General features: G+C 27.3%; 1 protein-coding gene across 1 annotated transcript; it reads right to left on the reverse strand.

Annotated features, from left to right (window-relative positions):
* Window positions 1-4,449: 4,449 nt before the first annotated feature.
* Window positions 4,450-12,950, reverse strand: LOC107413635 (putative serine/threonine-protein kinase). Its single transcript, XM_016021645.4, has 6 exons — window positions 12,574-12,950; window positions 11,553-11,668; window positions 9,698-9,908; window positions 9,324-9,561; window positions 8,165-8,315; window positions 4,450-7,461 (listed from the first exon to the last, which is right to left on the reverse strand). Exons 1-6 carry the CDS (start codon window positions 12,911-12,913, stop codon window positions 7,150-7,152), a joined length of 1,368 nt encoding a protein of 455 aa, XP_015877131.4. The 5' UTR covers window positions 12,914-12,950; the 3' UTR covers window positions 4,450-7,149.
* Between the last annotated feature and the right edge of the window lie 645 nt (window positions 12,951-13,595).

Raw genomic sequence — 13,595 nt, forward strand, 5'->3', positions numbered from 1 at the left:
TTTATGTGGAGAATGGAGACTTGAAATCAAATTAAACTGCTCCAAAAAGACTTGAATTCACCTTTAAAAAAACACAATAATGTTGAACAAGGTGAAAAAACACAATAATGTTGAACATGTGAATGAATATGAATATGAATATATATATATATATATAGACAATCATCCACAGTTATCATATCACAAAAATATTACAGATCTAACTTTTATGAATATTATCTCTCATAATCGCTCTCCATAAATTCCTTACTATATCATTTCTCTCTCTCTCTCTCTCTCTCTCTCTATATATATATATATATATATATAATCAAGTTTAAATCAAATATTTAATATTAAGACCAATGTCAAAACTTTTATTTTACAATATTTGGATCGCATAAATAGTTGAAATTAAAAATTACATTTATTAATCATCAGATCCTAACATTATTCATTTTTCCTAAATAAAGTCTTACTATATTATTAAACTTATATTTGATCGCTTTTTGAATTAAATTTTAACTTTTAATGCGATTCAAAAACTAATAAAAAAAAATTTTATAACAAAGTCATCAGATTGTCCTGATATGAATTTGAATATATATAGATATACTATAGCTATTCTCAACACAAGCCCTTAATATTAGTACTAACATTAGGACTTCCTTTTTCATTCCCTATATTGCATCGAAAATTAAAATTTAAAATTAACTTTATTAATTATCAAGTTTTGATAAGGTTCATTTTTTCTAAATAGTAATTTAATATGTAATTAAACTCATATTTAACTACTTTTTTAAATTAAATTTTAAATTTTATAATAAAAGAAGACACCTAATGTTAAAAATATGTGTTTGTCCTTATGAGAATGTATACATGTATTGCAAAAAAAAAAAAAAACACAAAAAAAAAATAAATTACTAATTTACTAAATGTTATTAACAATTACAAGGTAGAGAAATACAAGACAATTCTGCCACCTTGTTCTTTTATGTCAACCCCTAAAATTCTATTGGTGGCCTTATTATGACAGCTAAAGATTCTCGTGTAGATATTGACCATTCGTTGGAAAATCACATAAGGTTAGAAACCATATTGGAAATTTTTGGCATTTGGTCTTGTACAAATAAGGACATCCATCGCAACTAGTGATGAGAAATAAAGCCATGCATGTCGATCACATTACAAATCAACAAAACCGAAAGTACAAAATACATTACAATTTACAAACAACGAGAGAAAATTTTTATATTCTATGAAAAGAATAGCATCATCAACGTGGACGCCAAATTATACATCAAATGTGTTAAAAGAAAATATATTCATTTATCAAATGATACGCCAATAAACAATGAATCAAAATATTGTTGTTTAAAAAACTAATATAAACATAACTGAACCCTAAATGGAAAAGTTAAATAAATTGAATTATCATTTTTTCATAAGTTTAAGCTATATTTCTATGGGGACTATCCAATTATAAATCTATTGTATCTTCAAATAATGATGTGAGTTCAAACTCTCTCATCTTCAATATAAAAAATAAAAAGTAATAATAATAAATAGCTTAAGAACCTAAGCTAATAGGAATTGAGTAATCATTCGTTTATATTATCTTAACAAAATTCAATGCAAATATTATATATATATATATATATATAAATCCAATACAAGCTAACAAAACATTAAGACATCATTCCCCATGTTATGATTTGTTAAATAAAGGATAAAGTCATTACTGTATATCAATTGACATAAAAAAAGAAAAAGAAAAAAAAAATACATTAGAGAGAGAAGAAGATTTTTTATTACATCAAATAAACTAAGATCAAGGGGCAAAAAGGGTAGGTAAGATTTGTGATAAAAAGAAACTCTTTTTATTTTTATTTTTTTTTAAGTTTTGTTATTTATTATTATTATTATTATGATAAGGGAAAGGGGGAAGAAAAGATAGAAGACAAAGGAAATAATTATATAAAATTAAGGAAAAAAACCCAAGAGAGTGTGGTAGAGGTTATGGTGTTAGTTAACGATAAAAAGGTTAATTATATATTAATCAAATGGGTTTTTAAGTGGTGTGGAGTAGCATTACCTGTATGGACGGAATAAGTAAAATATATATATATAGGGAGCTCAGAAAGCAACATGGTCTGGCTATGGATTATTCTAATATGTCTTAATCTAAATGGGGTTAAGTACAAATCTCTGTTCCTTATATAAATATATACATAAAAAAAATGAATTATAGTATATAATATAATATGAATATGGTATAAAAGAAAAAGAGATGTAAAAAAGAAAAGAGAAGAGGGACGATAAAGAGAAGAGGGAAGTGATGGAGATGAAAAAAGAAAAAGAAGATAAATTATGATGTTTTCTCTTTTACTTTCTTTAGCTTTTTTTTTTTTATTAATTAATAATAATAATAATAAAAAAGAGAGTAGGAGATGAGGAATCCATATGTCTTCCAAGCACTCCCAGACAAAATCAGCTTCAGAAGAGAAAAGCAACGTTTGCTTTACGACCCAGAAAAGGAGATTTCAAACACCATAAGGCCTAGCTAAGGAAATTGCGTGGTTACTAAACCCAACTCTCTCTCTCTCTCTCTCTCTCTCTCTCTCTCTCTCTCTCTTCTCTCTCTGCGGTGTTCTATATTTAGAGGCAAAGCTGGGGTGCAACTCCAACCCCACATTTTTTCCTTCTTTCCCTCAGAGAAACCCCACCAAAGAAGAAGAAGAAAAAAAAAAAAAAAAAAAAAGCAAAAACAAAAAATTGGAAAAATTTTGTTAGCCCTATACCCTAATACCCTAAGTTTAGCCCAGTGGATTTTGCTTGTTTTATGGCAATTCAAATGGGTTTTTATTTTTTGTGGGGCTTTTGAAACTTGATTTTGATTATGACCCAGTTTTTGGCTTGCCTCCTTTCATTTCCTTCCTCATAGATCTCTCCCTCTTTCTCTCTCCTTTTTCCTTTCCCTTTTTTACCTTTCCTTTCCTCCATATATACCTCCTTATCTCACCCTTTTCATCCCCTTGGAAGTTTTTCAATCGTGAACCATGGAGATGTGTATATATCTATATATGTATATATCTGTATCCATGCATTCACATATTGCACATACATCCATATTTGCCATGGTCTAGATCATGGGTTTCTATGGATTAGCCATATTGCTTGAATGTTATGTAGGTAGCAGATAGGGAATTACACATCCATACATGTCTATATATGTATGTATATTGTCTATCTCATTATCTTCTTCGGTGACTACAAAATTTAATGCATGTGCTGCTATGATATCATGCAAAAACATACAAAGTATGTATGCCTGGCTCCCTGTATGCCATTTGCAGAGAGCCCACCGGAAAATCGATGGCCTCCGTGGATGGCGTATGAGGAGCCATGCATATTCCATGTATTTCATCTACATGGTATCAATTTTCATTTCTTCTAAACTTTTTTTTTTTTTTTTTTTTGTGAATTCTTCTAACATTTTTCATGAAAAAAAATGTGTATTTTGATTGATTCCCAGATGGAAAATCGTCTGAAAGGTCAGCATTGATAAATATATGTACATAAATATGTATATATATATATATATTGAAAGTTTTGCAGGTTCCTCAAAATACCCTTTTCTGAGCAAGGTACGTTATCTTTTATCTTCTTCTTCTTCTTTTTTTCTTTCTCATATCTTCTTGGATTTTAGGTTTTTTTCCTTTTTTTTTTTTAATTTTCACAAGGATGTGATTGCATATATATCTATATATATATATATATATATATGCTGAGAGAATAATTAAAATGATAATAAATTTGGCATTTGAGATTTTAATTATGGAAACTAACACTTGTAACGAGGAGATTGGGAAAAAGAAATCAGTGGCCCAAATTACAGCGATTTTTTTCTTTTTTTCTTTTTTTAAAAAAATAGAACTGTGACCTCCCTGACACACATGGAAGTTATAACTTACATCTTGCCGATCTTGTTGCACGCATGTCTAATGGACATTTCATATGACTTATGGGTCTTCTCTCCTCTTGTTTTTCTTCTTCTTCTTCTTCTAAAAAAAGAAAAATATATCTATATATATATATACATATTCTGAGAAATCAGAACCAATTTGATCTCTTTTCTTTTAATGAAACTTTTTTGCTTTTGGGGGTTTGATCAATTTGGATTGTTTTAATTCTTTTCACTTTGTTTTTATGGGGTTTATGAGAATTATTTTGCAAATTTAATTGTTTTGTTAATTAGCAAGTTAAATCGTTTAGCACATATAGACATATAGTCTTAATTTCTTTTCCTTCTTTTCTTGGTTTGTTTGGTTAATGGCATGAATAAATAATTGAGTTAATTTGGTAACAATTAACAATATATGTATTCTATGACCGGTCACTTATTAAGGATTTGATACATGATCATAAGGATTTTATATTTAAGGGATTGTCATTAATTTTTTATTAATATATATATATATATATATATATATATATAACTTAGGTAAACTTGGAGGGATTGTCATTGAATGATAATAAGGATTTTATATTTAAGGGATTGTCATTAATTTTTTATTAATATATATATATATATATACAATTTAGGTAAACTTGGAGGGATTGTCATTGAATGATAATAAGTTCGTATTTATATATAATCAAGATTTGATTAGGATTTTGGTAACTAATTTTGGGTTGATAATATAAGTTAATTATTTACTTAAACTTTTATACTTTTTTTTAGAAAATTTCCCTAAACTTCATGTGCATTGCGATATCTTTGTTGCCCTATATTAATTAATTAACCTTAAGGAAAACAAAATACAAATTATAGCATATAATATTAATTTTCTTGTTGTAATTTTTTGACTTGTCCCAGAAGGTAGAATGTTTCATATTGACTCCTTTAATTTCATCAAATCCTAATTATTTTTAAAGTTTTTCTTTGCTTAAAACATAGAGTAATCATAGCTATTGGTATAATGAGTCAAAAGCAAAACTTTTGAAAAAGTAGGTATGAAGGAGGAAAAAAAAAAAAAAAAGAAAGGCCAGAGTAGAGATAGAGGTTGTTTATATATCAATGTTGTATAGCTTTCGGTGGGACGGTAAGGTTATTTTACATTGTTTGCACTTTGCACCAATCCCATTTTATGTGATTGACTGTTTGTTTCAAAAGAAAAGCAACAGGAAAAAAGAAAAAGATATAAATAGAAAAGGGAGGTTTGTCATATCAACAAGCTGTCTTCCTAGACCAGTAGACATTTGATCATATTCCTTGTCTTTCATATAGCTTTATGGGGTGAGAAACCACATCTGCCGAGATATATATATATATATATCCACACACATATACACATACAATATTTATATAATATTCTTTTGGCTGGAAAATATAACATTTATATAATGGAGCACTTTATTTAGATGCTTAGCTTATCAGCATAGTATCAATGGGGTGGATAAAATATCAAAGTGGTCTCTCTATCTCTCTCTATATGTACAGCTATAGATATAGATATATAGATATACAGATAATATATATATATACATTTGAAAGAAAAGCAAAAACAAGAACCTCTGGCCAGGGCTTGAGCAAAGAAAAATATGGATTCTGGGAAAAGCAAAAGTGTAATGCCAGCAGAGAGGATTATGATTATGGCTACTAGGGAATCTCACACAAACAGTGGGACCACTCACTCTCTCTCTCCTAATTTAATTGGATGGCAGGGAATATAGTATACGGTCAAAACAGGTCAAAAAGGACAACTGCTCAGGGCAACAAGAGTGGACCACTTTGAGATCTCCTGGGAAATCAATTTTTGGGATTTTTTTATGAATTAATTTTAAATAGTTCTAATTAATTATTGTCTATAAAACATTCTTATTGATTTTATATAAAAAAAAAAAAAAATATATATATATATATATATATATATTGAAAAAAAAAAAAAAAAAAAAAGAAAAGGAGATGCCTGGAGTAGTACCTTACCTACTGGGGACACTACAACCCACTTCCTTATTGTGTGTCATGCTCTATTCAGAATGTACTCTCAAAAGCCTAAAAAAAAAAAAAGTAGATTCTATCTTTATTTTTATTTTTTTATTTTTTATTTTTATTTGCCTGAAATTAACTAGGGAACTGATATATGTTTTTTTTTGGGGAATGTCCTCCTCTCTGTCAGTTTAGTTCTGTGAAGTCTTCCTTCCCAGTTCCCAGCAACAAATTGTCTAATTGGGTCACCCAAAGCCTGAAAAACTTAAATCAAAAGTTGTAATTTTTGTTTTCTTTTTTATTATCTTCCATCTGGGTATTACTAGTTCGATCTCCAGTTGCCACAATAATACATTCTGTGTTTTTTTTTTTTTTTCCCATAATCTAAAATATGTAATTATATTATTTAATAGAGATCCAAAGTTATATATAAGAATAAAAAATAGATTTTAGTTGGAAATTAATTGATAGATTTTATTTGGAAATTAATTGGTCTTTACTTCATAGTCCTAGGTTTGTAAAATAAAAAAATTAAAATGTTCATAGTCCCAGCTTTCTATTTTTAAAATATGTTATATTATATAATCCCATATAGCCAGAAAACTGGAAAAATATTTATTTGATGTAAAAATAAGTGTTTATTTAAGATAAATCGATGCCGCTACATTGCAGGTTTCTAGATCTGTAAAAAATGTTCAGTATTTTTTATTTCCCTAAAACGCTTAAAAAAGATTGCTAACAAATTTTTCTTCAATTTGTTTGTATTGGAATTTTCAAATGTCCTGATCAAAGTCTTAGTTACTATGTATATGTATTTGTTTTACCAGACATGTCTTTTCAAGTTTTCTCAACCACCTAAAAAGACAAGCTTTTAATCATACATATTAGTTAATTAGAACATGGTATCCATTATCAAAGGTATGTAGCTCGATAAAGAAGAAATAAAATTATCCAACTTTTTATATTTTAACTTTATCCCAACTACTTAAATGAAATTTTTCATTTTGTGTTAAGATAATTTATGAAAATTTTTGAAAATGATCATTATACGAAGTAAATAAAAAATAATCAGAATTAATTACTAAGAACTGGAAAAGGCCATGACATCCTAATTAAAACGAAATAATAATAATATATTATAGTAATAATAATAATAATAACAATAATAATAATCTGTCTTATGTAAAACTTAAAAATCGTGTTTCACTGGGTTTGGAATGATGGTGGTGATGGGAAGAGCTTCCTCTTCTGGCAATTTTGACGTCCATGATATTTGTTAGGAGAGCAGGCTGATTGACTGTGATGCAGTCGATGTTGATCTCGTTGCTAAGCATTCTATAAGCCATTGACATATGAGGACGAAGACTGCATTTCTCTTGCACACAAAGGAGACCAATTTTCAGAAATCTCACTGCTTCTTCTAAGTTCTTCAGTTGGAGCTTTGAGTCCACTAGATGCACTAGCTTATCTTCTTTGTACATTTCCCATGCCTGCAAATTATATATATTATTATCTCCAAATTAGATAGTTTTTTTCATGCAGTTGTTATATTTTTTCCTTTTTATTTTTATTTTTTGGGTTTTATTCTTTTATATATGTTTATCATAACTCGTGAATTTTAAACTGATGTTCCGGTTGAATTACGCTTTTATTATATCTAGAAATATACATAAGAGTTAATTGTATTTTAATATATATATATATATATATATATATATTTTTGAAAGGAAATGTTTGAATTTTTTTCAAATATAAAATATTTTAATTTAAATCTTTAAATTTCAATTTGTTATATTTTATATCAAAATAGATTTTTGACAAATAATAATTAACGGATGGAGAGTAATTATAACAAGTTTAAATTAAAAGATCTAAATTGTAATAAATTATATTTTTTTATTGGTTAAATACGATGATATTATTAACAACTATTAGTTAAAAATTCTAATCGGAAAAAATCCAACAAATTATGATGATTCAGTTAAACGATTCTTATTTACTATATATATGAAGTTTAATTTGATGGGTTGAATTTTTTGGTGTATATTATATATGTTGTTAAATAATTTGGATGCACATTCGTATTTTATGGAAGACAAAAGTGCTCTCAGAAATTGACAAATTAATGTATGTGTATGAAGAGACAATTTTCAAGATCTGATTTGGACATAAATTGTAATATCATATAAATACCTTCTCGACGAGGAAGAATTCTCCAAGTTCCAGGTGAAAATCAATGGCTGATTTCCCACTCACTATCTCCAAAAGTAAAACTCCAAAACTATATACGTCTGATTTTCTGGTTAGACGCCCACTTATTGCATATTCAGGAGCAAGATAGCCACTGCAAGAAAGAAAAAAAATACAAAAATACAACAAAAAATTAGCATTTTACACAATGTATAATTTCATTTTAGACATAAAAAATTGTTATTTTGACAGAAAATAAAGTGATGTGGGAAATGTTATGGATGACACCTTAACTGTTAATCTAAAACTAAAAATTTAGATAAAGATGTAGTAATCCTTAACATTGTCACATTACCATGCCTTCTTAGTATAATTTAAGCGACAAATTCCAGAAAATCAGCACCATATTTAAATAGTTCCATTTTGGTGGGACTGCACATCCAAGATATACGGTAGGCTTTTAGCCTTATACAAGTGCTAAAATATACCATATAGAGCTTAAAGGAGGCTCACACCCACTATATAGTAAATATACAAATCTACTGTAGCAAAAATTACATATATATTGTATAAAGAAGTTGACATAAGATCAATATCACGAGTTTCTTTATCACTATTGGATTACATATTAAAATCATATTTGAAAAAAATAAACATTTTAATAATCTAGTATACTGTAACTATATTTTTAAATTTCAATATTTGAGGCATCCAATAGTTGATAAAGGAAAAATCCCAATAGTAAGAAATAAGCTCAGTCCAATTAAACAAACTTAAACAACTTCAACAATTGTGATAATAGATATTTATTGTATATTATATATATATATATATAAATATATTATTTGCAAGGCATAAATAAAATCTTAAGTATAAAGATTAACGTGAGATTTAAAAATATATTTATTAATCATTAAATCCAGATAAAATTTTTTTTTTTTAAATAGAATTTTATTACCTTACTAAACTCATATTTAATTACTTAAAATTTTAAACCTTAGTTTTAATGTGATCTAATCATCAATGATAGATTTTAATTTAATAGTAGATTTTATTTAAAACTAACCTCTGTATATATATATATATATATATATATTTATGTGATGTATATGTAGATTTGTGTGTGTGTGTGTGTATATATATATATATATATTTCACTTACAGTGTCCCAGCCACCCGAGTAGTGACATGAGTAATATCTTCGGGAAATAACTTAGACAGGCCAAAATCTGAAATTTTGGGATTGAAATCCTTATCCAGAACTATGTTGCTGGGTTTTATATCTCGATGAACAATGTGTGGCTTCACATCTTCATGAATATAGGATAGGCCACAAGCAATTCCTAAACAAATTTGTCGCCGTACGTCCCAATTAAATTTGGATTTGATTTTCTCACCACCTGATGATCACAATTAAATTAATTGTTCCAACAGAAATGGAAAATTAGCTTTAAGTAATTATAAATTATTTGTTTAGTTTTAAATGACCAAGAATAAAATTATAAACAAAAATTAAAAACAAAAATAAAAACTTACCAAGCAAAATGTAAGAGAGGCTGTTGTTTTCCATGTACTCATAAACAAGAATCCTAGAAGGGCCATTAATGCAACCACCATATAGTCTAAGAAGATTATGGTGGGTGATATTGGTCAATGATGCTATCTCAGACATGAACTCCTTGTCTCCTTGTGTTGATTGTATTGAAAGAACTTTCACTGCAACATTGCTTCCATCTCGTAGCTTTCCCTTTATTTTTCATCCAAACCAAATTCCTAATTAACCAAAATTCAACTTTTTTTCCCAACCACACGTATACATCTACAAAAGTTTCATATTATATTCATTTAATAGTTCTACTATCATAATTTTCTATATTAGTTTTTTATTCACTTAAATGATAGAAATTTGAAAATATATTACTGATTCTTTGAGTTTATATAGAATTTATTTTACCTAAATAATTTTAATATTTTACTAAATTTATTAGATGTTAATGCATTTTTAATTTTTAAATCTTGAAATGATATAATTGATTATATTATATATTATATAACATATCAACAATCTCATATTAAATTAATATAATGTTAGAACTTTTCTTATCATTCATTAATTCATTTTATCAATTGGAATATAAAGATGCGTTAATAATTTGTTATATTTATATATTCATTTTACCTAAATAAAATTTTAATATTACATTAAAACTATATTAAATTATAAATATATTTTTAAATCTTTAACGTTTAACATAGGTTGATAAAAAAATATTTCAACGCTAGAAACGTGATGTGAGCTTAATTCCATTGCACATAATCAGTATTTTGTCACATCAAGCTCATTATTTTTAAATAAAAATTTTTATCGGTGTTTGACTTTGAAATTTATACTTCAAAACGATCTGCTGGACCTGACAAGACAACACTAACTATATATATTATATATTACAAATATAGGTACAATTTCTGAAAATTGACACAGAAAAAAGAAATCTAAAGTATAAGAGAAATACTGTAAATGGTAGTATAATCTCTTTATATATATATATATACACATAAAATCCGATTCTCATCATGTCCTTAATTAATATCAAAACCATTATCCATAATATGTTACATGATCCGTGATTTTTCCACAATTTACTATGGTATGTAATCCTTATGTTACTTATGATATTAAAAATGTAATTTGAGTTATATGTATATATATATATATATATATAGTAATTCATTCATCATCATCATCATCATCATTATTATTATTATTATTATTATTATTATTATTATTATTATTATTATTATTATTGTACTTACTGTTGGTTGCTTTTAGTATGTAAAAAAGCATGTGTCCTGTATATAAGCAATATAAATTCACTCAGAAGCCCACTAATTTATGAATTGTTAAAAGTGGTAAAAACGTATAGTATTGTTTATGGGCTTAACATCGTTTCTAAAGGTATAGAAAGACCACAAATAAAAGTGAGTGTGCTTGAATCACTTTTGGGTTGTTTGGTTGTCATGGGGCTTGTCTTGACTCTTATTTTTTACCGTTTGATGCAGTGCGATTAATATTAAATTTATTTATATGGATAACATTTTATTTTATTTTGTCAATTATCATCAGAATTTAAAAATATAAAAATATAAAAAAGAATAAATTTATCATCACTTATTAATTAATTTCTAAAATAATAATATTTAATTAATTTATTAGTCTGCTTTACTTATCAGGCTAGGTTTCCTTTCATATTCAAATTCAAAATCTTTAAATTAGTTTTGATGCACTTTATATATAGCTTATATACATAGCAAAATCACTACTTGTCTATTATTAATGGTCAAAAAAATAAATAAAAAAGGTAGATGTTGTGAAATTATAGAAATTGCATACTTTATAAACCGAGCCAAAACCGCCTTCGCCAATCTTATTGGAGGAGCTGAAGTTGTTGGTGGCAGCTTTCAATTCATTGTAAGAGAATGCATGCACATCCAGAAGAATCGCTTCACCTGAAAATTAAAAGTAGTTAGCCAAACCTAATCCATACCAATATTAATAATTATGTAAAACAAAACTTAATTATTACATATATGTCGATGCAAAATAAATGACAAACTCTGTTAGTTGCGTCATTGGCAATGTCAACTAATGAATAGCTCCATTGAAAGCGATTGTTAATTATATAAGTCTCCCTAGCTAAGCTAGTTATTGTCCTCTTCACATCGCACATTTTTGACCCAAAAAAGAAATAAGAAGAAAAGGAAATAGTACATACTCTAAAGATTAAAAATTCAAAAAGTGACCCAAAAAAAATGACAATGGAATATCATGATCATTTATCTTTAAATTTCCTAATTATTCACAACATCATCTGAATGATTAGTTATAATATTATGTTAAAAATATTATCTACTAATTTGTTTCTCAAAATTTCACGAAGACATGAGCTGCTTTTGAGATAAATATACATATAAACATCTTTTTCTTAATTCTTGCTCGGAGAAGCCCATATATCTTACTATGAATCAGGTCGGTGAAGAAGAGGAAGGCATTAAACATATTTATGTATGTATATACATATGTATAAATGTGTGTGTGTGTGTGTGTGTGTGTGTGTGAGTATTATGTATGTATATGATTCAAGAATCAGGTTGATCTATCCATCAATGAAGAAGAATAAGATCGTTTCAATGGAGAAAATTCTCTTGCAGTTTCAATTAAAGGAATTTTTTCATCCATGCAAATATGCTATACAGCTATAGACTTACTAAATATACAAAAGGAAGAAAAGAAAATAGATATAGAGGATGAGAAAGTGAAATTAAGGGAAGGGATTCTGGGGAAGGAAAAAAAATTTGATGTGTGTATATATATATATATGTATATATATAGAGTGAATGTATTAATGTATTACCAGAAAAGCTATTGTCACTGATATTGATTCCTTGTGAAGAAGAGAAGCATTTTGAGCAAACAAAACCGATCTTCATTATTTCTTGGAATTTCTGTATATTGATCGGCGGCTTCAAACAGTCTTTGAAAAATAGAACTGCCTTAATCCAGACATTTATTTGTTTCAGCTCTGTGGAAGTTCCATTGGAATTGTGAATGATATTTTCAAAAATAATTAAAATCTTGAACTGAAAATTTTGCTTATAATATATGGGAGAGAAACACAAGAATTCTATATAGGATGATGCATAGATGACTAAGAACATAAGCTGATAGTATAATTGCTTATATATAGCAGTCATTTGGCCAAGAATGGAGGCAGCAACTAATGGAGTTGATGAAGATTTTAAATAATGACTAGAAGAATTTTAATAAATGTATAAATAATTGACTTAAAATTGGATGGACGAAGATGTTTTACTAATTTTTTGCATGATGCTATTATTGGATAATATATTCTATGGTCTAAACTAAGGTCTGAGGCGGCTGTTTAATATAGAACTTTTACTTTCAAATCTTTTAAGGCCTTTAATTTCTTTTCTTTTCTTTTTTCCTTTTTCTTTCTTTTTTTTGGCCGTTTGCAACAATACCTCTTACATTTATAATAATAATTCCCCTATTTACAATTCGGTGCCTCAAATTAACAACCTCTTAAATATAGATGTTAGCAACTTACCAGTTAAGCCAAACTATCTTGATTTTAAGGCCTTCAATTTGTTAACTTTATCCCACAAAATTAAAACAAAACAGAGAAAAATGTTCTTGACTTTAATTTATTTATTTTGCCAAGGTAATAGTCTTTTGACTTAATGATCAAGACTAATTTGGTTACACCATTGTCTTTCTTATTATTGCCAAGTTCCATCACTAAACACTTCATTACATATGGGAGAGATGAATGGCAGTCCACTCTTAGGGTCGACCCATGTGTTTTCAAATATGTTTTCCAATTTTAAAAACAGAAAATTGTTGTCTAAAATATGT

Source organism: Ziziphus jujuba, chromosome 8, assembly GCF_031755915.1.
Source record: "Ziziphus jujuba cultivar Dongzao chromosome 8, ASM3175591v1".
NCBI classification, from domain to species: domain Eukaryota; kingdom Viridiplantae; phylum Streptophyta; class Magnoliopsida; order Rosales; family Rhamnaceae; genus Ziziphus; species Ziziphus jujuba.

Coding starts and splice junctions, on each gene's coding strand:
- LOC107413635 (XM_016021645.4), bottom strand. CDS start 12,913: ATGACTGCTATATATAAGCAATTATACTATCAGCTTATGTTCTTAGTC. Junction 9,562..9,697: donor CCTCTCTTACATTTTGCTTG/GTAAGTTTTTAT, acceptor TGTGATCATCAG/GTGGTGAGAAAATCAAATCC. Junction 8,316..9,323: donor ACTCGGGTGGCTGGGACACT/GTAAGTGAAATA, acceptor TCTTTCTTGCAG/TGGCTATCTTGCTCCTGAAT.